General features: G+C 38.0%; 1 protein-coding gene across 1 annotated transcript; it reads right to left on the bottom strand.

Moving 5' to 3' along the window:
• Positions 1–570: 570 nt before the first annotated feature.
• Positions 571–26,957, bottom strand: STXBP3 (syntaxin binding protein 3). The gene is made up of 19 exons (XM_057429124.1): positions 26,811–26,957; positions 21,293–21,342; positions 20,258–20,339; positions 18,015–18,091; positions 17,292–17,370; positions 15,844–15,944; positions 12,681–12,835; positions 12,195–12,285; positions 11,097–11,221; positions 9,625–9,720; positions 8,930–8,987; positions 8,648–8,713; positions 8,150–8,230; positions 7,341–7,479; positions 6,641–6,747; positions 6,203–6,301; positions 5,225–5,310; positions 3,481–3,629; positions 571–1,333 (listed from the first exon to the last, which is right to left on the bottom strand). The coding sequence occupies exons 1-19, from the start codon at positions 26,851–26,853 to the stop codon at positions 1,242–1,244; spliced, it is 1,776 nt and encodes a 591-aa protein (XP_057285107.1). The 5' UTR covers positions 26,854–26,957; the 3' UTR covers positions 571–1,241.

Here is a 26,957-nt window from a genome sequence, read left to right as displayed (position 1 = left end):
AGCAGAGTAGAGGGGCAGGATCACCTCCTTCGACCTGCTGGTCACGCTCCTTTTGATGCGGCCCAGGATACGCTTGGCTTTCTGGGCTGCAAGTGCACACTGCCGGCTCATGTTCATTTTCTCATCGACCAGCACCCCCAAGTCCTTCTCTGCAGGGCTGCTCTGAATCTCTTCTCTGCCCAACCTGTAGCTGTGCCAGGGATTGCTCCAACCCAGGTGTAGGACCTTGCACTTGTCATGGTTAAACTTCATGAGGCTGACATCTGCCACAAGCGTGTTGAGGTCCCTCTGGATGGCATTCTTTCCCTCCAGCGTATCAACCGAACCACACAGCTTGCTGTCATCGGCAAACTTGCTGAGGGCACACTCAAGCCCGCTGTCCATGTCAGCGACGAAGATGTTAAACAAGACCGGTCCCAACACCAACCCCTGAGGGATGCCACTCGTTACTGGTCTCCAGCCGGACATTGGATTTATGCTAAAAATTTTGGAACTTGTATATTACAAGCAATTCAACTTCTAAGACAGACTATGTAGACACAATTATAAGGAAGTTGGTAAGAAACTAGGTTTATTTGAAAAGCTTTAGTAATAATCCTTGTATTATTTAAAGTGTACTTCAGTGCACAGTTCAACAGCATTTCTCCAGTTATTTATTGAAATTAGAGGTGCTTCGTACTTCCATGATTAACTTTGTACCTTACCCACCACCACCTAAAAAAACCTCTTGATTTTTCACAGTTACATACATTAAAGAATTCAGTGAGTTATTTAACAGAAAATATTACAGCTTGAGACACCACACTGTGAAATATATTTATCATAAACTCATATTGCCAAATTTTCTCCCAAAGCCTCTACATAAGAGCCTAGTCCCTTGATTCAGTCATTTGTAGAAATACACTCTACAACAGAAAGGTTCCACAGTTCTCAGACAATTCCAGTCTATACATAATCACAGTAACTTTTAGCATCATTTCTTAGGAATGAACAAGCCTTTTTGAAAAACCACTTACAGTGTAACACTGACTATACAAAATACAACCTAAGAGACACACAGGTTGATTTTACTGTCTACCTTCTTCTCCCCCACCCCAAAAAAAAGCAGCAAATTTAAATTATAAAGTGACATTCCATTAGTAAGAACCATGTAGTGACCTGATACAGTATTTAGAACACTCAGTTCCATAATAATATGTACATATCATTTGTCTTTTCCTAATGCATCATTAACATCACTTCTATTCATCCTTAATGCAGACCATATCCTTGGGTTTACTAAGGCTCTTGACTTCATCCAGTAGTCTTTTAGGTGTCAAAATATGAGTAGAACCTGACAAAAGAAGAGAATTATTAAGTGTACCAGTCTGAAAGTCAGAATTACAGACATTCCCTCTTGAAAATAAATAAACAAACAAACTGGGGACATGCCAGTGTTTTTACTGTACCTGGAAAATTTAAGTACAACACCTTGAAAGTGTTTTTTTCAGGTTTTACCATATAGTGTCACCAGAAGTGTCAACATTAAGTAGACGGTGTCTGTCTTCCACACACACCGAAATATCCAGACTGGGATTCTTAACTTTGGATAGAAGTTTCAAGTCCCTGCTCTGCCCAGTCTGAAATATAAGCTAAGCCTGGGCCACCTTTGCTCTATGCATTTATTGCAGCCTACAAGTAATGTGCCTATTCTGTGAAAGGGGGAGTTAACAACAGGTTTTTAACCTGAAATCAAGAAACAATCTGGATTAAAGATTGCCACAAACAGTATTTTTCCACAGAAATAGCAGTTACAGAAAATTGGCTCTTACTGGCATCACCCTGAAAAGTTTGCAACAAATTCCAAGTTTGGAGCAGCAAAGAAAACCCTTTTGATTCTTCCAGAGTGAACAACTACCTCTCTTGTTCTCAGACAGTCATTATAACTTTTGCCATGAAGGGTCAACCTAGAGTTATAAAGTGAACTCTTTAACTGTTTAAAGTCAGGGCTGTCTTGAACCTTTAGTTTTAGTAGCCTGAATGGGCTACTAAACCTTGAGTTCTGAATTGGGAACACAGGAAGATTTCATCTTGCAGTAAGACATATGGAAATTTGGTAGTCAGTGCCTTCCCTCAAAGACCAGGATTACAAACAAAACTGCAAGAATAACCTCTAAGCAAAAGAGAAGATTGTGCTGTGGAGGATTAGTGGCAGATACTACAGCAAAAGAGTTATCTAAACTCACCATGAGTTTGTAAACAAGTGTCAGATGAAGAAACAGTCTTGTTAAACTACACTGCTGTTCCGGTCTTTCAACTGCAACTCAGAAGTAGGACCAGCCTTAAACTTACCTCAACCACCACTGATGAAAGCAGCAAACAAACCAACCAACAAAAAAAAAACCAAACAAATAAACAAACAAACCCCAAATACACACAACACCAAACCTAAATACTCCCTACTATCTTGAAGTAACAGACTCTCGATCTCAAAAATCAAAGTTGTCATTGCTTTAAGGAAGAGTATTTATTTATTTAGAATTATGGTACATAGATTTAATCCTTTCTGAAACTCAGGACTACACTGAATTGCTAGACATAGGCATCACAGGCAATTTAGAATGCTTTGGATGACCATGAACCTGGACAGCAGCTGCCACTGGAGATGGGTACAGGTCTCTGGTATCTGTATTTTGGAGCTCCATTTTGATAGACATATAAGGAAATGCTTTAGCACCTAAATTTAAACAGCATTACAGGAAATTACTATTTGAAGCACAGGAGCTGATGAAACAAGCATTTACTGCACCTTAAGTATTAACTTGACAGGTTACTACCCCAGCTGCTAACTCATGCATTTACTGCTGAATCTTAATATTAGGGCAATTACTTAATTTTTCAGGGCAAAAGCTATAAATCATGGTGTGGTTTGTGTTAAGTCCCTAGAAAAGAACACATGACAAGAACTCAAGGATGTTGCAAAGTCAACTGATCTACACTGAAAAAGTTATTTTGGTTTGGTTTGGTTGTTTGGGGTTTTTGGGGGGAGAACAGGGTTGGTTGTTTTGCTTGTTTGTTAAAAATACTTTTATTCCCTACCTCCCCAAAAGACCAATTTTGCACTGCTTTGCCAGCTGTAATGCAAGAAAACACAAATTCGTTCAAATCCTTTTCACTATACTTCAGGCTACTTTAATAATATGTTTCTTTGACATAATTCATGATGATTCTTCTGTAGAGCACAGCAGCATTTATTATCCTTAACATCTGTTTGAGGAAAAACAAAAAACAAAAAAACAAAACCAAAAATAACAAACAACCACCAAGCAATCTAGATAAACTGAAAAGATACTTCTAAACACATAGTTTTAAGAAAGACATTAGCTATAGTACTAGCTTGCCGAACCAACTTAGGGAATGGAAGAAAAAATGATCCTTACATTTTCCAGAAACACATGTAGTAAATCCCTACCTACCCCCTTTTTCCCAAGGCAAGCTTACCAATAACAACTTCACAGGACTTGTAGGCTTGGGAAACTTCATAAGCACTGCGCATCTCAGAATATGTAATTCCTCCGATCACAAATATAATCAGTCTTGCACTACTCCTTCGCTCATCTTTATAACTACCCTTAGGTTTCTGGCGTGCACTGTGAAAGATTTTATAAGATGACATTTATATAGCATTACTGAGTAATTTTGGTAAAAATAATGGACTTAAGCAGTAACATTTTCTATCATTCAGTTCTTGGTTTGATTATCATTTCAGAAAAAACAAACAAATTGATAATTCAAAGGATTTTAATGAAAACAAGTTTGTGTATTTCTGAAACTATTCAGTAGCACATGGGGGAAAATAAATACAAATCAAAAATGCTACACACACACACAAAGGACTTCTACTAAGCAGCTTAATTCTGCGTGCTAGCAATTCCAGTGCCATTTTTCATAACAGGATCATTTGAAAAAGCTAGTCTTAAGTTTTTCAGTTTCTAAACATGAACAGATTCTCTAGTGGAAAAAAAAACAAACAAATCAACAACAAACCCACCCCCCCACCCCCAAAAAAAAACAAAAAACAACCACCTTGGCTGTTACCAACTAAGATTCAGATAGCTAGCAGGGGAAAAAAGAAAAATGAAAAGGCACTTAAAATAGACCAACACAGATACAGAAATTGCAGATTCAGATATCTTCAACCCTGATCTCTCTTCGCTAGCGTGCCTGAAAGATTCTCACATTGCATCAGCCTATAAGACAGAGATCCAGTTAAAAAGTACAGGGACTTGCCCCAGTGTTTCCTCGCCTTGATCACCACTGTGTGTCCTTATGTTCCCAAGGCTGGGAAAAAATACTTCCCCAAGGCTATGTATCTGTACCTTTTGTCTTTTATTCCATAACATACAAATTCCAATGCAAGCGTCTCTTCCAATTTTAGGATGTGTATAAATTTCCATCCCTATGAATTCCTGCATATCAGTGCAATGAGCATTCCTGTGATAGAAACACTCCTATCTCTATTCAGCCGTCACACCATTTAAATAACCCTACCAAATGTGACAAAGCTGTCAGATTGGCAGGTATTGATCAGGAGGTTCAAGAGCTCATAGGATTAAAAAGGGAAGGAAGGGACAGTACAGAATAGTAAGCTAAAACAATAAATCCCAAACTAACCTCTCAGTACTACTCAGTAAATATGCAAGTACACAGAAAACACCGTTTCACATTCATTAATTTCAAGACCTCCAACTACTCTGGACTTCTCTAAGGATCAAATGTCCAACAGGCCCATATTCCCTAATGAGAGAACCTAGAGACGTTAATTTTAACTTATTGAAGTCATTACCTTGAAGAATGACACCCACTGCTACCACAGCAGAAATAACTTTCAGGAGAAATAAAACCATTCTTTTTGCCCAAGTCACACTATACCAATAATCCATTCCTGAAACTGCTTCACGCTAAAAAGGTCAATGGTTTAAACTTCTCATTCTGGGAATATAGAAATGTTATTTCTAACTTGGAAGCAAAAGGGAGATACTCCAAGTAAAAAGCTATACATAGCCAAGAGTTATTAAACAACAAAGGTCAGTATGGTTTAGATGAAAAAATATACATTTTACACATGACTAGTAACTTAAATATGTTATTTCACTGCTTAGTAAGCACACTTTTATGTTTGAGAATATACATGACAAATATTGGTAAATGCATAAATTATATTTTAGGAAATTAAACAGTTTACCTTACTATTCCTGAACCATTCCAGGTAGGAGGACACTGGGAACAATAAGGCCAGTCTTTTGACTCTAGTTTGTTTTCTATAGCATCCTGAAGGGCAAAACAGAGACTCATTTCAAACAGCCATGCAGATCTAAAACCCACCAAGTTTCAACTTCCAGTAAGGGTGTCCAGCTGGAATTCAATGCCAACACATGCAATTTCTTAGAACAGCCAGTTGCAAGCAGCATCTCATCAACTATACTCTTATGTAAAAAAAATGCAAAACCATGCAATGCTCAAAAATTACAAGTCTTTTGTATCTCTTGAGGAACTGGAAGCACATATGCTTTCTTTATAAATGTAATGCAGATTTAACGGCTCAGATTTCACTAGCAGCTTTTCTTCTATGAAGACCCTAACATGTTTGATTTCTCTTTTGTGGTGTATGAGAGAAGTTAGGATCCCCTGAAGACACAAATGAATGGGGTGAAAGTCACCAAGAATCTACGAATGACAGTACTAGGACAGACAAAAGGTCTAGTGAACTTCCTATTGGGTCCAACACAGGTAACTAACTGATACTTAAGAAGAGGTTTAAGAACAGAGCAACTACACCTCTGGCAAGTAGTATTTCCCAGCCTCTGCTAATCTACAGTTTAGATTTGGAGTTTTAAGGCCCACTGGAAAGAAAAACAAAAAAAATCTAGATTTTCAAATTAGTGACCACTGCCAAACACAGGACAAGCTGTTCAGAAAGACTTTTTGCTTTCAGTTTCACTTGCATCACCTTTACAAAGAGCACTGCTAACACACAGCAGGCTAACATTCTGTAGTACAGTGTACAGGTGATCACTTTGCTGAACAAGTGTATTTAACCTGTAAGTTAAACACTTGAGAAGTAACTCAAGATACTAAGGAACTTAAAAAAAACTGGCTGTAACTGCCCACTTGAGTAAGTTTCTGCACTGCACCCAAGCATTAATTAGTTTGTCAGATTTACCTCCATAACATCTTTAATGACAGGTGTCCACCTAGAAAGCTGGTAAGTTTCTTCTGAAGAACGGTCCCTCCTTGGGTATTTATGCTGCTGAGCAGCAGACTGAAAAAAATTTTCAAAACAAGGTTATATTATACAGTGATTAGGATTTTTGAAACTTCTTACCAATTATTAGTGGGGGGAAGGGGATCAGTAGAAGATTCTCAGCAAATAACAGTAACAATGAACAATTAATAGCTGTAGAATTCAGGACACGCTAGAAGTACTAATTTCAGAGACAAGGAACTGAGTAAGTTGGCACTATCCAAACTCAGCTAGCTCAAGTCACCAGCTGACAATTTTAGAGGGAACATTTTAGTTACTTTACTTTGACAAGATAAGAGAGCTGTAGCCAAGTGCTTGGGTTGTAGAAAATTACAAAAGAAATGAATATGTTCTTACTGAGGAGATAACAGGAACGTCAAGGTATTTCCAATTTCTTATCATCTCACTATCACTTTGTATTTGAACATTCTGGATCAGCTTGTCCAAGTTCTCCTGGGTAGTTCCTTTGACATAAGGAAAGCATGCGACTTAATAACCATGTGACTAATTTAACCCCAGTTTTGTCTTAGACATCCTGGGCTGTTACTTAGTCAAGATTTTTATTTTGTTTGGCCAGACTACTTTAACACAATACTGTTTTGGATAAAGTTTTGTCCATTTTTGAGACCAAAACTCAGTATTATTAGAGATTCCTTAGACCAACATTATACTAGTTTCTTCCTCCTCTACTAGAAATTCTAACCCACTCAGTTAATTTTCAACTTGCAATAGACACGGAGCTCCCCATTTAACAGCTTCAACAGTAAGCGAAAAGGAGAAAATTTAAACTGTTGCCAACATCCAAGAACAGAAATGATGCTGAAACACTGCATAGATCTGCACTTACATTGAATGTCTGAACTCTTTACCAGTAATACCTCATTACTAATTGGAGACAAGCTACAGAAGATCGGAAAGTATTTCTTTCAAACTTGTCCATCACCTCCAATACAGATGCTTAACTAAAAATACTAGCCCAAAACTTTGAAGTAGCCCAAAACTTGAGCTGAAGTCCATATCACTGAAAGAAACAACAAAGTAGGATAGCTTATCATACCATTAGTGCTAAAGATGTACAGGAGAATAGCTCTAATTTTGTCATAGCTCTCATGACTTTTGTTGAGCAGAACTGGTAGGAGGACTCTCATTGAGTCTTTCACTTTTTGACCTTCTACATCAGTTCCAAGAGCCAAGTCCTAAATTAAAGGAAAAAACAAAACAAAGGAAAAAAAAACCAAACCCACATGGTTTAGTGAGTAGTCATTAAAAAAAACAGTAACACACACACAAACAAAAACCCCACCACTTCTGTGTTTTGAAACAAATTTTTATGAAACGATAGGTTTCAGGAAACTGTCAAGCTGCATCAATTTAAACTCAGTATGACAAGTCTTTGTTACTATTATTTCAATAGTTACAGCATTATAATAATACTACCTAACACTCAGATTTTGAACTGTTTGATATTTAGAATTCATATAAATAAAAATTGTAAGGTATAACTCAACATTAGCAGCACAATGCAATGCCTCACCCTAGCAGGTGCTTTCCCCAGACATTTTAAAAGGACTTGCTTTTTAGTCAGGCAACTTCGTAATAGTTTTGAACAAAGAAAACAAAGATTATCCTTATGCAAATTAGCCATATTTAAAGACAACAAACGAAAGTCCTTTATTGGCAGAGTAAGAGCCTTGTATATCTCACTTAGCTTTAAAGCTTCTCTCTCAATAATTGATCACACAACCCCCCCAAAAAATTGGCAAGAGACACACTACTGTTGTCAGTTGAAAACAAGCATTTATTCTTACAAACAAGTCACATTTGTAGCAAGTTGTTGTTTGGTATGTGGGGTTTTTTTCAACGTACCTGTTCAGTTTTACAGAGCCTTTCTATGTTAGATTTGAACTTGCTCATGCAGTCTTCTGCTAAGTTAAGATAAATAACTTGCTAGAAAACCAAACCAAAAAAAATTATTACAAGCTGCAATAACTTGCTCTTATTTTGTAAACATGAAGCAATCATTTTTACTGGTTACAAGTGTCAACCCTTTGCCTATCCTTCAGCACCATCGCATATTTTTTGTGGTTTATCCTTCACAAAGATGAACTCCCGTAATACCTTTCATAACATTAAACAGCTATCTTCCATCCTCAAAGCACACAAATAATTTAGTTTTTTTTACACACTAACCACCTGGAAATAAGCTTTCTTCTCACAATTTTACAGGTGACATATTATTTAGAGAAAAGTTATGTAGCACACTTAACAGGAAAATGACAGGATAGAACTAGACTTCAACAACACACAAAACTGCAGTGTACAAAATGATTTATTGTGAAGTTGGAGTTACAAAGGACCCCTTACCCTACTAATCTCTTTACGATAAAGTGGCATCTTTTTCATTAACTGGGTCAGAGCAGATATTGATACCTGTGAAGAAATGACACAGGTTAAAGTTTTCCCCCTCCCAATATTTAACATTATTTCCCCCCCCGTTGCAGCCTTGGTCCCCCACACCCTCCAAAAACTGCCAGTGAGATAAGCCTTAATTTCTGTAAAGTGTCCATGAACTACATCGATCTGATCAGCTGAAAATAATTAAATTACCAGGAAAAACAACAATAATTAATAATTTAAGCAACTTACTTTTCCTTCTGCTACTTTTCTTTTTGATGAAGCTTCTTTAAAAAGTTTTGGTATTTCCCTGATGAAAAATAAAAAAATAATAAAAAGAAAGTAATCAAATGCAACAGTACCACAGTTCTTACAGATTTAACATCTTCACTTAAAATCTTAACAGAAATGTGCAAGAAGAACTTCTGAATTAAAGCAAAAGTTTCAAATACAGGTCTGCTTCACAGAAGAGTATTTTTTGACACAAAAAACACATTTAATTTAAAACATTCTGTTTACAGTATCTCCAGCACATCATTTGGTGCAATAACTTGCTAGTACTTTATGCAAAATTATCCCTTCTGATTTAACAGATTTGAAGACACGTTTTAGAAAATAATTCTATTTCCATTTCCCTCAAGAACTATAATTAAGATATAGTAAAATTGTATACTTTATATATATTTATATATTTAATAGATATATATACTTTATATATATTATATATATTTACACACACACTTTACAGTAACATTGAAAACCAGAAGTACGTACAGAAGTATACAAAGTATGTTTTCTCCCTAGCATTGATTGTTTAAATGGCTGCAGTCTATATTGTAAATTATCTTCACTACTGCCTGCATTCCTAATTAACAGCTCAAATACATTCACTCTCAGACTCCTGTAACTTGCATTTTGAACTAGTTTTTGTTATTTTATTCACATACTCTATCACATCTGCAATATGCTGGTGCCGAATCTTCACCCAGAGCTCATCATCTTCCTCCAGAATTGCTTCCCGTTCCTTCCCTTCTGTTTTGTATCTTCCAAGACAAAAATTCAGAGAGTTATTTGGTTTGCGTTCCAACCCCCCCCCCCCCCCAGTAACACAGCTATGGCCCAACAATATAATTTACATAGGATTTCACAGATTACATCTTTGAACATAGAAGGAGTAGATGACTTTTAAACTGACTCTTTGGGGCAACAGCTTCTTGGACATTCTTTTAAAACAACAGTAAACAGAGTTTCAATCATACATTTACATGCATCTCAGTTTCTCTTCAGCTTCCAATGTTAACCTCCCTTTGGCTTCAAATGCAAACTGCATGCAAAGTAATACACATTGAGATTACAAAGCACAGCTTTATCTATTCCAGGACATTTTGTATCTCTGAAGAAAATCCAAGTCCCACTCACCAACAAGAGAGACTAAGTAGGACTAATTACTTGACGTATACAAGAGCCATGCTTCATAGCATTACAGACCAGCCACTACTTTTCTACAAACAAAAGTATAAAGCAACCACAACCACACTACATGACATTTTCACATTTACAGAAACTCACAGTGTATATGGCCAGAGAGCAGAAAAGAAGAAAAAAAAAAAATTACAAGATTAATTGTGAAAGTCAGATCATGACTGCTTAGAAAACACTCTGATACCTTTTCATACCCAGATACCAAATTTCAGATACATCAAACTCTACATTTTCTTTGAAAACATTCACCCAAAGCTTTTGACAGAAGATACCTATTCCTCCTTGCTTAACTAAACACTGAGGTGATGAGGTCTCATTTGCTCTAGTCGGTCACCACAAAGCCAAGTCTTACCAGTATCTTGGGTGTCAGAACAACCTGACAAAGTGCATACCTTACACAAAAACATGTCACTGCCAAACACGGATAAAATAATGCTTATGGCTTAACTAAACGTGCTTTTAGGGTAGAAACATGTAAATTATAACAATCATAAAAACTGTATGACCAGAGCTATAAAAGTAAGTGCTCCCTAGAACTAGCTAAGCTTCTTCTCAGTATGTAATTACTGGTCTTGTTTGCCTTTTAGGCCAAAAAGGTTGAGAATATGAAAAAAAAGGTAGAGAAGTTGAACATCCACTACTAAAGCTTTTTTAGTACAATGTTCTTTGTTAAAAAAAAAAAAAAACCAAAAAAAAATTGAATTTGTTAGACTCAAACTTGGCAAAAAAGCTAATTAGATCTTACCTAATCTCAAGTAAATGAGGAAGTCAACAAAAAGAGGAAGTTAGAAATACAAAAGGAAAGACTAATAAGTGAAGCAACCCTTATAGAATATAAGCAGCTAATATTGCTATTATGCAATTCAGCTAAAGAATTCCATAGATTTTCTAATCAAGACTAAAGTGTTTAGGTTTTTTTTTTTCTTTAAATACTTGCTTGTAAGTATCATTTTCAATTGGTAGCAGATCATATGCCATTGCCTGGAAGGTGAGTTCATGAAGGACAGTTGACACTGGGTCAAAGCCACGATCAATTATTATTAGTTGGGAATGGGTTTTAGCCTAGAAAGCCATGAAATAAATGTAAAGTTAATACAGACAGTAAAAAGTTAATGCATGTTAAGTCTATTTAAAATAAGCTACAGCATTGCAGACATTTTCAGAAATATAACTGAAAAATCCCTACAAAGTATAGTCCAAGTGTTCATTTTCAACATAAATAAAAGCAAACATTTGAATGATAACCAGAAAACAGCAGCTATAAATACCCGTTTTAAAAGCAATGCTCTTAGCCTCTTGCAATGCATTCAGTCATCTCATCTAACCAACAAAAATGTATAGGAAAAACAAACAAAGCAAGCCTCCCACTGACTTGTCACAAATAAGTATGTTTGTATTTCAGAGCAGACTACCTATACAGTTCTGCAATACAGAAAGATTCACATCCAACTACTCAATTGAAAGTTTCATTTTGGGGTTCAGTGAAGCGGCAGTAGCACCAGGTACATTTATTTCTGTCACAGAGTGCCATGGCGCTAAGTCAGAATGGTATACCCCGTACTTCTGCATTTCGGCAGCTGCCCTAATCTGCCCCAATCTATAGTGACAGATCAAAACATTATGTATGTGAAAAGCTCTCTCTTTGTGGACAATAAATCCCTTAATAGAAGCCATTTCAATTCTGCAATTAAGTCCCTTCTCCACATAACCCTCTTCCACAGCCTTACGGAAGGCAACGTTAAAACAAGTTACTCACTTTTCCTCAGGCTTGTATCATCCCCTATGTTATCACAGGGCCAATTTTTCATGCACGCTTAGTTTGAATGAATTACTTTTGCTTATATACAGGCTTATTGTTTCAGTTACGACCTCTAAGTTGTTTCCATACTCAAAACCCAACTAAATAGCAACTAGTTGCCTTTATTAATAAATAAAAACTGGTTTTGTACAATCTATTGTCAAAACATACTCTAAACGTTATTCCTTTGCCCCCAAACTTATAAAAAATAAGCAAACATTTTAGCTCACTTTTTACCTTTATTTGGCTTTTCTCATCAGTTTTGTAGTAATTCTCAAGATTTTTTTCAACCAGTTCTGCAAGTTTGCAGGCTTTATCAGATGGTCCACTGGGAAAAAAGGAAGCATGCAAAAATAACTTAAATTTTCCTCATCAAAACCACTAAAATGCTACCATTAAAACAGAAAGAATTCCACAGCTTGAGCCTCTGGTTTCATGAGCAGTTTCCAAACTCCATTCTAACTATTTCCAATTTCTACTGATAAAACATAAACAATTCATAACAAACCAGGGTATAGTAAGTACTGTTATATGAATACACACAGAAAAATAATTCTGCTTACACTTCACAAATTCATGTCATTGCCTATTTCAGACCTGTGGATTAAAACCAATTAATCCACAAAAAAAGAAACCAGGCTGCAGCCTCAGGCTACTACCAAACAATGTGAGAAGTCCAGTAAGTGAAAGCAACTACACTATGTGACACTATTTTTGCCCCACCTTTTATATCGTACTCCTGGGTTCTCATCTAGCGTGGCACATAAGGTAACGATTTGTTCAGCCATTACTTGCATAACAGCATCTTTATCTTTTGTCTTAGCCAGAGTTGGACTATAACAGCGGTAGAACGCATCTGGAACATTGAGAGTAAATACCTATGCAAAGCACAACAAAAAAAAAAAAAAGACAAAAAAAAAAAGACTTAAATTTTATAAACAAATGCTAATACTTTAAAATCACGCTAGAGCAAAATACCATACAAAACACTCCACAACAACAAAACCACTTCCATCTTCTTTCTCTGTCCTGTTAAGCTCATGTTTCTTGTTCTTATACTCTTTTCCTCTATTACGCTCCTCCCCTATGTAATTTACTATATTTTTCAAATTGCTTACTGTCTGTACAGATGGAAGGATGCAAGTCAGGGAGAACTACATACCATCCAGTGTTCTCATACAGACCCATACAATGCAATACCAGAATGATCATAGAAGGTACCAAGGTAAATTTGTTTAAAATAGAATTTTATATATTATGTGTTTATTATATTAAGACTTCATCTCCAAGGGCTGAAATTTTTTAAAAACATTAAACCTTGACAGAAGTTTAGTGCGACACAGAAGAAAAACCTTTTCAACAGCTTAATAAATAGAATGCAAACATGAGAACAAATCTCATTGTCAGTAAACGGATTTTCTCCAGCTTCAGATGGACTCTGTAACTACACAGCCAAAGAAGAACAACCATTCAGATAAAGATTTGGTTTCATTCTAGTAGATAATCACTTGGACTTTGCCCAGACCACAGTCTGATACTTACTCATACAACATCAGAAAGCAGGCCCACAGATTTTAAATTAGGAAAACTAGTTAGCATTCTCTGATCCTCTGAAACAGATTCAAAATGTTCTCACAACCCAAAATACTGAGAATACAAACCTAAACTAAAAATGAGAAGAAATTAAAATCTGCCTATGTTTGACTTTAGAAAAATATCCCTGGGCTGGTTTTGGCTGGGATGGACTTAATTTTCTTTATCGTAGCTGGCACAGGCTACGTTTTGGATTTGTACTGAAAACTGTGTTGATAACACAGGGATGTTTTTGTTACTGCTGAGCAATGCTTAAGCAGAGTCAAGGCCTCTTCTGCTTCTCACATCACCCCACCAGTGAGCAGGCTGGGGGTGCAGAAGAAGCTGGGAGGGCACACAGCTGAGACAGCCGATGCCAACTGACCCAAGCAATATTCTGTATCGTATGATGTTCTCAGCATATAAAGCTGCGCCATTCTCTGACGGTTTCTCAATCTAAATAATAAAACACCTTTAGTGTAAAAACATCTGTGCTGTCAAACTAGGAAACAGTAAGGCTTAGATAGCAGCAACCACCCCTATATTCACCTGCCACTTGGTATACAAAAGAGTTCTGACCTTTGATATGGTCTTAAGGTTTGAAGAATACAAGGAAGACTTGCGGGAAACATCCACACTTAGTTGTACAATTTCCAATAGGGGACAGAGTTAGGGACTTGACTGTACCAGAGTATCACAGTACATTTCTGTGCCTGGCAAAATCTTGTAGCAGATTCTCCTGGAAGGCATGCTAAGGCACATGAAAATCAACAAGGTGCTTGGTGACAGCCAGCATGGCTTCACTAAGGGGAAATCCTGCCTGACCAATTTGGTGGCCTTCTATGATGGGGCTACAGAACTACAGGGGTAGAGCAGTTGATGTCACCTACCTGGACTTGTGTAAAGCATTCGACACTGTCCCACACGACATCCTTGTCTCTAAATTGGAGCAACATCAATTTGATGGATGGACCACTCGGTGGATAAAGAACTGGCTGGACGGCCACACACAAAGAGTTGTGGTCAATGGCCCAATGTCTGGCTGGAGACCAGCAACGAGTGGCATCCCTCAGGGATCGGTGTTGGGACCGGTCTTGTTTAACATCTTCGTCGCTGACATGGACAGCGGGATTTAGTGTGCCCTCAGCTGATGACACCAAGCTGTGTGGTTCTGCTGATATGTTGGAGGAAGGAATGCCATCCAGAGGGACCTCGACACGCTTGTGAGGTGGGCTGATGCCAGCCTCATGAAGTTTAACCATGACAAGTGCAAGGTCCTACACCTGGGTCGGAGCAATCCCAGGTTGGGCAGAGAAGAGATTCAGAGCAGCCCTGCGGAGAAGGACTTGGGGGTGCTGGTCGATGAGAAAATGAACATGAGCATGCAGCGTGCGCCTGCAGCCTAGAAAGCCAAGCGTATCCTGGGCTGCATCAAAAGGAGCGTGACCAGCAGGTCGAAGGAGGTGATCCTGCCCCTTTACTCTGCTCTTGTGAGACCTCATCTGGAGTATTGTGTGCAGTTCTGGTGTCCTCAACATAAAAAGGACATGGAACTGTTGGAACAAATCCAGAGAAGGGCCACGAGGATGATCAGGGAACTGGAGCACCTCCCCTATGAAGACAGGCTGAGGAAGTTGGGGCTGTTCAGCCTGGAGAAGAGAAGGCTGTGTGGAGACCTCATAGCAGCCTTCCAGTATCCTGCTGGGGAGGGACTCTTCATTAGGGACTGTAGTGATAGGACAAGGGGTAACAGGTTAAAACTTAAACAGGGGAAGTTTAGATTGAATATAAGGAGGAAATTCTTTCCTGTTAGGGTGGTGAGGCATTGGAATAGGTTGCCCAGGGGGGTTGTGAATGCTCTCAAGAAAGAGTTCATGAAGTTGTTACAGGCTTTGTCTTTTGTGAGACTGTGGTTTTGCTCCGTTCCCCTACAGCTCTCTTCATCCATTTGTGGTCAAAAGAACACCTCAGTATAAGCAGTAACAAACTTTACTGCTTACTAAAGATGAGCCAGAATACTTTACTTTTCCTAAAGGACAGATACCTTCTCTAACCTCTCTACTGTAAATGACTCCAAGTCTGGCAAAGAGATCAAGTGCAAACAGTAAGCCTCTGAGTACAAAAGCATTTGTTTTCATCGGAAAAATACAGGCCAGCACTGGAAATATGCCAAAATGGCAACAAGTCTCACATGCAGTGTCAGCTAAAAAAAACAAGAACTAGATTCTATTTAATCATTTTCTAGCAGGTCATCAATACGTGAAATTAGTCCTCCAGACTATTTTCAGCTGTCAAGATAAGGAATGAAACTTACCCGAGACTCATATGGGAAGAAGGAAATGTTGATCTCCTTGCATCTCCTTATTGATTTTGCACAGGAAGACTTAATTTTATTGAAGAGGTTGTCAGGACAAACTAGGAGAGAGATGGTAGTTATAAGTCATTTGTGCATATTACAGCTGTTTATTCACTCAGAAGTTTTACAGCATTCAGAACAAACCATTCCAAATTAAGAACTAATTTACAGTAATACAGTAAAAAGTTGCTAAATCTTCCTGAAGTAAAAAAGAATGTATGATTGTATGATCAATATTTTGTGTTTGAGATCTTTTTCAAGAAGCATCGCTGGCAATTCTTTTTATCTGCTTTTGGTAAGCAACGTTGTAGAACACTCATTAGCAGTCTGCAGCAGTGAAAGATATTTGATTTATCAAAGCAAACTTTTCTGCTATTTCTTCTCATATATAGGAGAAAACTTTTCCCAAGCCACAAAAACGTTAAATGGAAAAATAATGTGTACATAGCAAGACACAGAAATATGGAATTTAATTATAGATCGCAAATGTATTCAGGCTACAATGGATTCCACTCTAGAAACTGAATTTATGCACTACTTGGATGACACAAATACTGGAAATGACAGTGCTGTTTCTCTAACTCCTGATATGAAAAGTTCTGGCAAGCATTCAAACTGAAAGCTTGAACATTTGCAACAAAGGACATAAAGCAAGATAACAGTATTCTTCCAGAACAAGAACTGCTTCATCAGCATAAAATCAAACAAGAAACAAAGGTGGTTTTGACAGTAATTTGGTTAACTGTTCTGAGAACACGTGGTAGCAGCTACAGCCTATCCACAGAGAGCCACAACTCCATCTCTGCCCAGAGCAGCACATTTGGGTTTCTTTACATGGAGCTTTAGTCATGCTGACTGTCTGCAGAGGCATATGCAGTCACGTAAGCCTCATTGGCACTAACTGTCTCTGCTTTGCAATATGTCATGCATGCAAGGGCTAAGTAGGCACCTTCTTTTAGGGACAGGAAAAAGCTGTCTCAAGTCTGAAGGAACTACCTAAAATAGCCCACTACAAAACACTGTTCCTAAAGAAAATTCTTACGCATTTGTATTTTTGAGTACTATTTAGTTTACATGAGATACATAGTTTTACTTGATTTGTCTTCTTCCATACTCTGTAACACAGGAGAAGACGTGAATACTTTAAAGATAAAACTAGATTACCTAAATTAAAAGCTGAGGTGGAGAACAAGCAACATTGTTTGGTAATCATGCAAGAAATTATCGTTGCCATACAGCATGGTGACCACATCCCGGCAACCCAAATATGGTTAATGACTTGAATCTCCTATCCTCTCAAGAAACATGACTCAATTTTCACATACTAAACTACACTAAAGAAAGCTGAGGAGCCTACTTACTTACCTATATAATGTTACCAAACTACAACAGAAAAGCTTACTTACAGTCAGTGAAATAGACATATGCTGCTTTGTATCTGCTGGATGATTTAGAGATAAAGTCATCAATAAGTCCATCTACAGACTTAGGGAGGCAGGAAAAATAAGTTAAAAAAAGGAAAAAAAAAAGGAAAAAAAAAAGAACACACGTTAGTTTTTTGCTTTTCCCCACATACCAAACCAAACCTCTCCCTCCTCTCCTCCTGCCCTGTTAACTACGCAGTACCACTCAGGAATACTACAAATCAACATATAATAAAAAACTCAAGAAGAAGATTTTAATTCCAGACCAAGAATAATAAAAAATTACAGTCAGTTGTGCACTAGGATCACTTCAGGAAACACACAAAGTAGGATACTTGGCTTGTTTTCCACCTCTGTGCTGAGATTTATTCTCTCAAGAAATTTTAGGTAGTAAGAGTAATCTCTAATAAGAGCCATTACTTGGACTCCTGTTGTTCAGCGTTATTGCATCACTCTTTTGAGACAGCATCTCTCTCAGTGAGACGACCACTAAGCAAGCAATGAAACAGTGCTTCCACTGATGAAAAGGTACACGTTTGCAGCATGCCCTACCTCATGGAAAATTAAGTATCACACAGAGGAGTATCATGCAAAAAGCAAAACTTCAGTACCATATAGCTGTACACATTTGTACACAGACTGTTTTAAAATAAGATTGCTTTTTCAGTCTGAAAGATCTTGCTACACTTTCTTTAAAATACTAACCTTCTTGGTGGGAGTTATGAAATATATTGCTTTCATGTGTGGGACAGGCTCACGGTTTTTATATACATTCTCCACCACTATAAAGTAAGAAATATTACATTTTTATTATTAAGAGCTTTAGGCACCTGGAAAGTATACCTGGAAAGTACCATACATATTTTAATTTAGAAGTGATAAAAATAACACCTATCAAGTTGTCCACAAAATTGGTGGCAATGGTTAGCCTTGATTTTTTGTTTATTATTTTCAGTAGAGCAAGTTACCACAAGACTTTTTCAACTCTCAGTCTAGTGCCACCTAAATCTACACGACTAATTTTTTTCCTGGCTGTTGTACACAAGAAGAGTTTCACCCTCACACAGAATAGGTATGGCAATACAAACCTGCTCAAATCAAGGGGCCCAGTATGAACTATCTCGCAAGAGAACTGACTCAGCAGGATTGTTCCTTTTTCCAGCACAATGAAGGAAAATGAGAAATAAACTATGCAAGGCACTGTTTTGGACTAGAGAGCCTCTTCTGTCCTTTGTTTGCCTATCTCCTGCGCAGTTACTGTGTTTCAATATAATGGCAGGCACAAATTAGACCTTTCCATCAAATCAGTTTCACTCCATTCTTGGTCTTCTCTGTTTAGTAAAGCCATTACTATATAGTGTTGCAGTACACTAGCTTGAGAATTCAGTGATTCATGTTGCTCAGTAATTTTGAGGGGGAAGAACAAGGAAGATAAGTAATGTCAGACACCTGGATGTGGGAAGACAGGTTCTTTTCAGTAGCATACTCACTAAAAAATAGGTTTCCTACTGATGAACAGGATACATGTTCACCGAAGGGTTCTAACAAAGGATAAGTAGTATTTCTTATGATTTAAAACACACTACAAAAAGTGAAATGTATACAGCTTCACCACTATTCCAGAAAAATTACATTATACTTAATAGCTGGAATAAACAGAGTTTTTCTATTTGTGGAAAAAATAACCAAGTCTATAAAATACTCTCTTACAAAAGTGTGTCTAAAACTCTAAGCCTAAAACTAACTAAAAATAAAAAATAAAATAAAAAATTAAAAAAATTAAAGAGATAATTTACATTTTGTATTCAATCTCAAAAATGGGCAAATAAAGAGTTTGGCAGGGTGATACAGTAACAAACATTACATAAAGGTCAATCATAAAAAGCAACTTCAATAAGTTTCTTAAGATAGCAAAAACATACTACTTTTTTTTTTTTTTTTTTAGGTTTTAGGGAGGAAAAGCCCATGAAATTTGCTAAAGAGAAAATACATTTTTAAAAACACTTGTAGAAAAACAAAGTATTATCTAAACAGGCACACTGCAGAACTGAGATCTATCACAATCTATCTATTATTCACTTTTGACAGTAGCTAATATCTGATTACTGTTAACGTTGCTTATGGGTTTATTCTAGTTACAGTAAATCATTGATATAACTTCGTTTCAAGTTTTGGTTGGTTTTGTGGTTTTTTTTTTTATTATAGCAAGCTTTCTAATTTTCAGAAGAGGCTAAAATATATCTCAACAACATAGAAATCAAATTTAAATTCTTGTCTCTATCACATCCATTGCTTGGAAATGCCTCTCAGTTTGCCTGTTATTGTCCCCTGTTCTCATTTTGTCTTCAGTACTTGAGTTTTTCTGCCCTCTTAACTCTACTGTTCATGAGCATAAATGAATTTGAAGCAGCAGATATTACTGATTTACAGAACACATTAGGAAGAAATGCAGAGAATAATTTGCCCATTTGTACATTTTACTAATATTCCTATAATACTTAAATGAACTCATTTTTCCTTAACTTCAACTAACAGATATCCTTAAGATCACTCCATGACAGGTATCTTTCTCATTTACCCCACTGCTGACATTAGCAAACACCCACCCCCAAAAAAAATCCCACACCCAACCAAAGCTAAATTTTAATAAGCTTAAAAACAAATACCAAACAACCCCAAACTTACTGCAATCCTTAGCAGAAATACTACTGAAGAAAAGGCTTTGCCTTCTTAGGCAGAGAAACATCTGATTTTTCATTACAAATAACGAAAATGCTCAATTGGGCAATTACTGTACAACCAGAAAGTCTGCTAGTCTAATATCCCATTGCTAGTTGTCTTCATCAACAAAATTAACACAATTTCTTACAAGGGTACCATCAATTTTATTTTTTCCCCTTTTTCTTATCAGGATATTGCATCTGTATATTAAAAAGAATAATGCTTACCTGTGATACCCTCTGCCAGCAGATCAGTCATTTTGCAGCACAGTGACAGTAATTTAGTAGTATAATCATCCAAAAGCATTACCTAATTAAAAAAATCCCCAAGTATTCAGACAGATTAATCGACTATAGTAAACCCATGTTATTTCCTTAACAACTTGACATGGAAATTTGAAGCTGAAATCTGTTTTATTACTCTGCACTTTCACCTGCATATAGCTGGTATCTGTATCATCACCCACATATAGCAACTTTGCAATGGGAAATTAAATAGCATCAGAAAGCAGCTCTCTGCATACAGGACTTCAAAAGATGAGCTGCATTGTAAATGTAACTTGTCCCCACTACTCCCTCTAGAAAGTATTTTGAAACTTTCACTTTGACACAGGTCTTTTGAATTCCTGCTAATTTACCCCATAGCCTGCTTATATATGTCCATACTTACCTACTGCAAAACTGCTTTACAGCTTAAGCAGTTCTAACTGATACCGTACTGCTGAACCCTGCTCCACGTGTATTACACAGCAGCATCATGTTTGAAATTAATAAAGTACAAGTCTTTCAAAAGATAAACAGAAACAGCTTCCATTTTTTTTTTCCCAAAATTTAAAAAACAATCAAGACAAGTAACCATTTCTCTTACTATATTCTCTGCTGTGAGTGTGATGAGACACAGGCACAAGTTGCCCAGAGAAGCTGTGGCTGCCCCATCCCTGGCAGTGTTCAAGACCAGGCTGTACGAGGCTTTGAGCAACCTGATCTAGTTGAAAGTGTCTCTGCCCAGGACAGGAGGTTGGAACTAGCTGATATTTAAGGTCCCTTCAAACCCAAAGCATTCTATGACTTTAGACCTTGAGTTTTCATTATATATTATACAGAGACTGAGTTAAGAGAACTAAAATCCAACAACTGGACAGAAAATAATTCTAAGTTGAAGTGCCAGCTATTAAATGATACTTTTTTTATCTGTTCTCAGAGATACAGATTACTTGTTCAAGTGATTCCAACATTCTTACAAACAGTATCACTAAATTATACCTTCCATTCTTCCTCTTTCTTGCAGTCCTCAAATACTGATGATTTTAGCTCTGTAAGAAGCAGAGATAGTTTACCACTTAGAGGAATCAAACTGTTACTAAAAAATAATATTACTTCACCCATTAAGACTAGTATGTTTAGGTAACTAAAAATTAAAAACCAACACAAAACAAATCCAAACAAACCACAAATAAATACCTCCACAGAATTCTTTAGCACAAACTGTCCCTACCCACTTCAAAAATATAGACATAAAGTTTCATTTTTGCTAATAATAAACAGCTCCATAATAATCAGCCTGAATGACCACAGGCCTGTAACCATTTCACTTGGGTTCTATTTTTTCTGTTTTTTGAACTCTTCCACTAAATGGATCACGCATATGCAAAAAATTTAAGCTACTTTAAGATAAATGCAGCTGGAACAACAAATTCACGAACAAACCTATTTTAAAATACAGGCTAACTTCAGATGTCCTTGTTATTCCTCTAGAATTCCAGAATAAGACTAAGAAAATACCACGTCTTTCAGGAACTGAAAGTTACCTTAAATAGGTATCCATTATCTTTTCCTCCTATGACGACTTTGGGAGAAGTATCAATTAAAAGGCTTATACAGGATTCAGCAATAAAAGTCAGCATCTAGTTATGATCCACAGCTTTTAAAGATCACCAGAACCAAGTTGCAACTTTCCTAAGTTATGTCATCAGGCTAACGCAGATTTGATCTCACAACAGTGGGATGTATTAATTAAAAGTCAGAGTATTTGGGGAACTATTTAAAACCATATGCTCATAAACACAGGAATAAAGACATGTAATTATTCTGTTCACTTTTCCCAGAGAGCAGAATTTCAGACTAAGCTGATGACTACTGCTGCCTACAAAAATATCTGGATCTTTCTCCCAAAAGAAGAAATAAATCAAAACTCCAATTACTGCCAAAAGAAAAAAAAAAAAAAAAAAAAAGTAAAAAAAAAAGTAAGAAGCTTCAGAACAGTAGGTGCACATACAAAAAAAAGCACACCTATTTCGTCAGTGTTTAGAAATATTAGTATATTCACTTTTGTCTAGGTTCCTTTGGCATGACACCATCAAAACATACTCCATCTCTGCCCCTAACCTCCAGTGCCTCAGATTTTCAAGTTTCTTCATCTGGGCCTACTTGCTCAGGCAGCCTTCATTTCAGTTTCACCAACTCCAACTGCATAGCACACAATGCTCCCAAGACATCACGATTCATGCTTCTCATGGTTATATTTTACAAAGATGTCCTACACAGACTTTTTCACACTAACACAAGTTTCTTTCTGAAATATGGGTCTTTTTGCTTTAGCTTTCCAATGTGCTCAGGTTACAACTTAAAAAACCCTCACACTCCACTGTATCTAATAAACTGACAAAAACACTGGTATAAAAATTATTTAAGCACAAAGCACGTTTTGAGTGGGATGCAGTTGGTGCATTTTGTTCATGCTGCTAAACAGCAGAACTCGAGCTCAGTTCTCCTGAACCTTTTTCTGCTTGTACAACTCCCGAAATCCATTATCATTCCTCACACCTGCCTTCTGGGTTGCTTCCAATTCAGCATCCTTCCTGTTACACGCAGTCCACAATTTTCAAAAAGTTCTAGGTCTGTTGGCCTGGTGCAGGGACCCAAATGCCTTCTTTGGATATACCCTCTATAAAATTACAAAATGCTTACCACTGCAGAGTTCCTACTGAGATGTACTTGTTGGTAATATTCTAGTATGTAATGAAGGCACATTTTTTCCTGTCACTTTTATATCATGTATTTGTTACTTACATTTTCCTAGGTGTGTACGCAAGGTGTAAGAATAAATATTTAGCCTCATGAATATTTAATTAACCTTCATAATTTCTGAGAACACTCTTACCAAGGAATGAGCATTACAGAGAGTTTTTAACAATAAATCAACTGGCAATGAGCCTTGTCCAAAATCCAAATGTACTTTTCATGCAGTACATTAACTTATTTGCCTATAAAATAAACCTGAACAATACACAAAATCAACTAGATTGGAAAAGACCTTTAAGATCATGGAGCCCAACCATTACCCCAGGACTGCCAATCCCATCACTAAACCATGTCACTAAGGGAAAAGTGATCACCCGTCATAGCTGCCAGTTCTTTATCCACCGAGTGGTCCATCCATCAAATTGATGTCTCTCCAATTTAGAGACAAGGATGTCATGCAGGACAGTGTCCACTGCTTTGCACAAGTCCAAGTAGATGATGTCAACTGCTCTTCCTCTGTCCATCAGTTCTGTAGCCCCATTGTCCCTAGTCTGTCTCTTATTTGCTACTTATCAATAGAAGCCCTTCCTGTTATCTTTCACATTCCTTGCCAAATTTAATTCTAACTGGGCCTTAGCTTTCCTAACCTGGCTCTGGACAATATCCCTGTATTTTTCCCAGGCCACTTGTCCTTGCTTCCACCTTCTATAAGCTTCTTTTTTCCCCTCTAAGTTTCCTCAGCAGCTCCTTACCCATCCATGGAGGTCTCCTGGCCCTCCTGCCACACTTCCTTCTAGTCAGGATACAACACTTCTGAGATTGTAGCAGGTGATCCTTGAGTATCAACCAACACTCTTGGCCCCCCCTGCCCTCTAGGGCTATATCCCATGGAACCTTACTAAGCAGGTTCCTGAAGAGGCCAAAGTCTGGTCTCTTGAAGTCCAGGACAGTGAGCTTGCTGCATGCTCTTCTCACTGGCCTGAGGATCTTGAACTCAACCATCTCATGATCGCTACAGCCAAGGCTGCTCTGGAGCATCACATTTCCAACCAGCCCCTCCCTGTTGGTGAGCACAACATCAAGCATGGCACCTCTACTTGTTGGCTCCTTTATTCCATAATCCAGTTGTGCCTTGAATTTCATTTCAGTTATTAAAAGCAGGAGTCAGCTTTATTCCATCAAGCAAAAAGATTTTATTCGAAGCTATAAGTGTACCAGATATAATGTATCTCCCCCTGTAACATTTCAACGGCTGTTTGTTTTGTCCTCGACCTTCAGCTGCTTTATCCAGATGACTGACTTACGCTGGTTTATAGACTCTCAAAATAATCTCATTTGTCTCAAGTAAGCATTCTGAATGTACCAAAACCATTCATAAACCTAGATATGAACAGTGTTTCATTTCTGTCCAAGCTTTCATTTCCTTCTCACAAATTTCGTGCCAACCATGCATCCTAGCTGCCTTCTCTATTTTCTCTGAATGTATTTAAGTAGTTTAAGGCATTTTTCTTCTATTTTTACTTGCCAATCCAGGTAAGAACTATACACAAACCTGACAGAAGAGCAGACTGCTAAATCCCCATGTGGAAAATGAAAACAAAAAACAAACCTTGGCAAAGTTAATGACCCATTTATAACACACTTCCTAAAGAAAGGACTAAAACAGCTTTCACTACAAGCAAGTGTACTGGAAAATAAAGTTGCAGAATTGCTGTTATCATTTTACAAATTAATACAGATGTATGGCTAAGCTAGAATCTTGTTATAGAACCCTAGAACATATGTGAAAGTTAAAAAAAAAAACCAAACACACCAAACCAACAACAAAACAGAAACAACAAAAACCACACAGAGATAAACCCTGGAGACAGAATTCCTTGTTGAAATAACCTTATTTACATAAGCACACAGAGACATGTAGTATATAGTGAATTTTATCCGCAGGATTACTGCCTCCTAATGCAGGTAGGTTCACCTGCCCCATAACTGTGAAACTTAACTGAAAACAAACCTATGAAGTAATCTTGTCATACACTTCTGCTTAGATTGAGTCTAAAACTGCACCTTACAGACAGGGCTATCATGATGAAAAGAAGGGGTTTTAACAAAATCATACCAGAGCACAGATACAATATTTTTTGTACACACAACACAGGTGTAACTCCTTTCCCTATTCACAGACATTGACAACAAGCTGCTACATGAAGCATCGCCATCATTAACATTATTTTCAGACAAAACAGCCTTTAAAAAAAATTATTTAAAAAAGCCACCTTTGCCAAAACATTAAAAAGCAGCAGTTTATGGTCTTGAATTATCCATACACAAAGTGCCAGAAAATGTCTGAACTTAGTTAATAAATCTTCACTGTTGTAGTCCTAGAAAGACAAGAGTAACGAGTTTCATAATAAAAGCATTATCTTCAGATGAAGATTCATATTTAGAAAGTTTGCGGTATAAATGTTTTATTATTCACCCTGCTTCACCATCACCTTTACTTACTATTCAACATTCTTCCTCACAGTCTTGCCTGCACCGGCAATGCCATTTTCAAAAGTCTTTATACACCATGCTGACCCCCTAACACTTTGATCAGGTTCCCTCCTTTTAAGGTCTAAGTGCTCTATAAAACATTACCAGACAAATCAGACACTTTACAATCAAAGGCACAAACGATTTAACACAGCAAAGCAAGAAATGCACAGCTGCACAAGTAGGGATTCCTAAAGGAGAGGTTTTAAACTCATGAAAGCAGGGTACAGATGTTCAGCAAATGAGAACTGAACACCACATAAACAGCCTGCTTTCCTCTTTCTCCCCTTTTTCTGTTTTCTCTTCCAGTGACACAAGCAAGCTGACTGGAGCTTGCAGGTGCAAGTGGAAAACACAGATGAGAAGGTAGCAGGAACCTCCCAGTCACTAGGCTGGCTGAGCTGCTCACTGAGTCACAACGAAGTGCGGCAGGAGGTGGCTGCCCTTCCCCAGAAGTCTCACACTACCTGAAGTACTTATACTCCAGTAAGATGGGGAGTAGTTATAACTTCATTTTCTCTAACAAACACCAGAAGAACCTGTTCCCAAACATGGAAATAAAATCCTACAGTTCATTTACGAGAGTATCTTGGGACACCAATAGCTTTTTCTTCTGAAAACCGTGAAATCCAACGTGAAGGGGGAGTACCACTCTCAGTGACAGAGAACCAGAGAGCCTCTCCCGCAGCCGGGAGCACTCTACAAAACTGCTATTTCCAAGCAACAGGGCAGTCCTTGAAGAGCTGACTTAACCTCTTTTAAGAGCTGGTATGATTGTGTATATCCTACATAGTTTATCTTGGAATAAGGCAAAAACGCTTCCACGCAAGTGCTATCACTACAGGCACCCGAAGCACGGCCACAAGGCGGGTCGGCCGCCTCCCCCCACCCTCGGTCACAGCCAGAGAAGAGCAGCCACCTCCAGCCCGTGCCGCATACCGGGCTCCCCGCAGAGCCGCGCGGGCTGGCCCAAGCCAGCTCTCCTAGCAACCGCGTTTTCCTGCCATAGCTCCGACACGGTGCGCGGCTCCAGCCGCGCCAAGAAGTACCCCGGCCCCACCTCAGCGACCACGGAACCCCCGACCCCAAGCGCACCGCACTACGAGGAGGCGGTGCCTGAGCGGTTAAAGCTCCCTGCCGGCCTGCACCATCTCCCACCAAGCGGCCCCAGGTAGCTCCCAGCCAGGCAGACGAGAGAGGAGGACACCCAACGAAACTCCGCACTCACTCTGCCACACCAAGCTCTTCAACCCCCACACCGCCGGCGCCATCTTGTTCGCAGACCCGGTCACCTGCCACTGCCACACCTCTCCCTTCCGCTGCCCTCCCCCGGGCCCGCCGCTCCTTCTTTCAGTGGGGGCCGGGCGCGGAGGAT

This window comes from Pezoporus wallicus, unplaced genomic scaffold (assembly GCF_028554395.1).
Source record: "Pezoporus wallicus isolate ANWC-B61680 ecotype Strahan unplaced genomic scaffold, APGP_CSIRO_Pwel_v1 contig_593, whole genome shotgun sequence".
Classification (NCBI taxonomy): domain Eukaryota; kingdom Metazoa; phylum Chordata; class Aves; order Psittaciformes; family Psittacidae; genus Pezoporus; species Pezoporus wallicus.
This window is presented reverse-complemented; position numbering and strand designations above follow the sequence as displayed.

What these genes read in the sequence shown, in the direction of transcription:
- STXBP3 (XM_057429124.1), bottom strand. Translation starts at nt 26,853, where the DNA reads ATGGCGCCGGCGGTGTGGGGGTTGAAGAGCTTGGTGTGGCAGA. An exon ending in TCATAACTCCCACCAAGAAG is followed by an intron (nt 17,371 to 18,014) that starts GTTAGTATTTTA and finishes TGCCTCCCTAAG; the next exon opens with TCTGTAGATGGACTTATTGA. An exon ending in CCAGGAGTACGATATAAAAG is followed by an intron (nt 12,286 to 12,680) that starts GTGGGGCAAAAA and finishes CTTTTTTCCCAG; the next exon opens with TGGACCATCTGATAAAGCCT.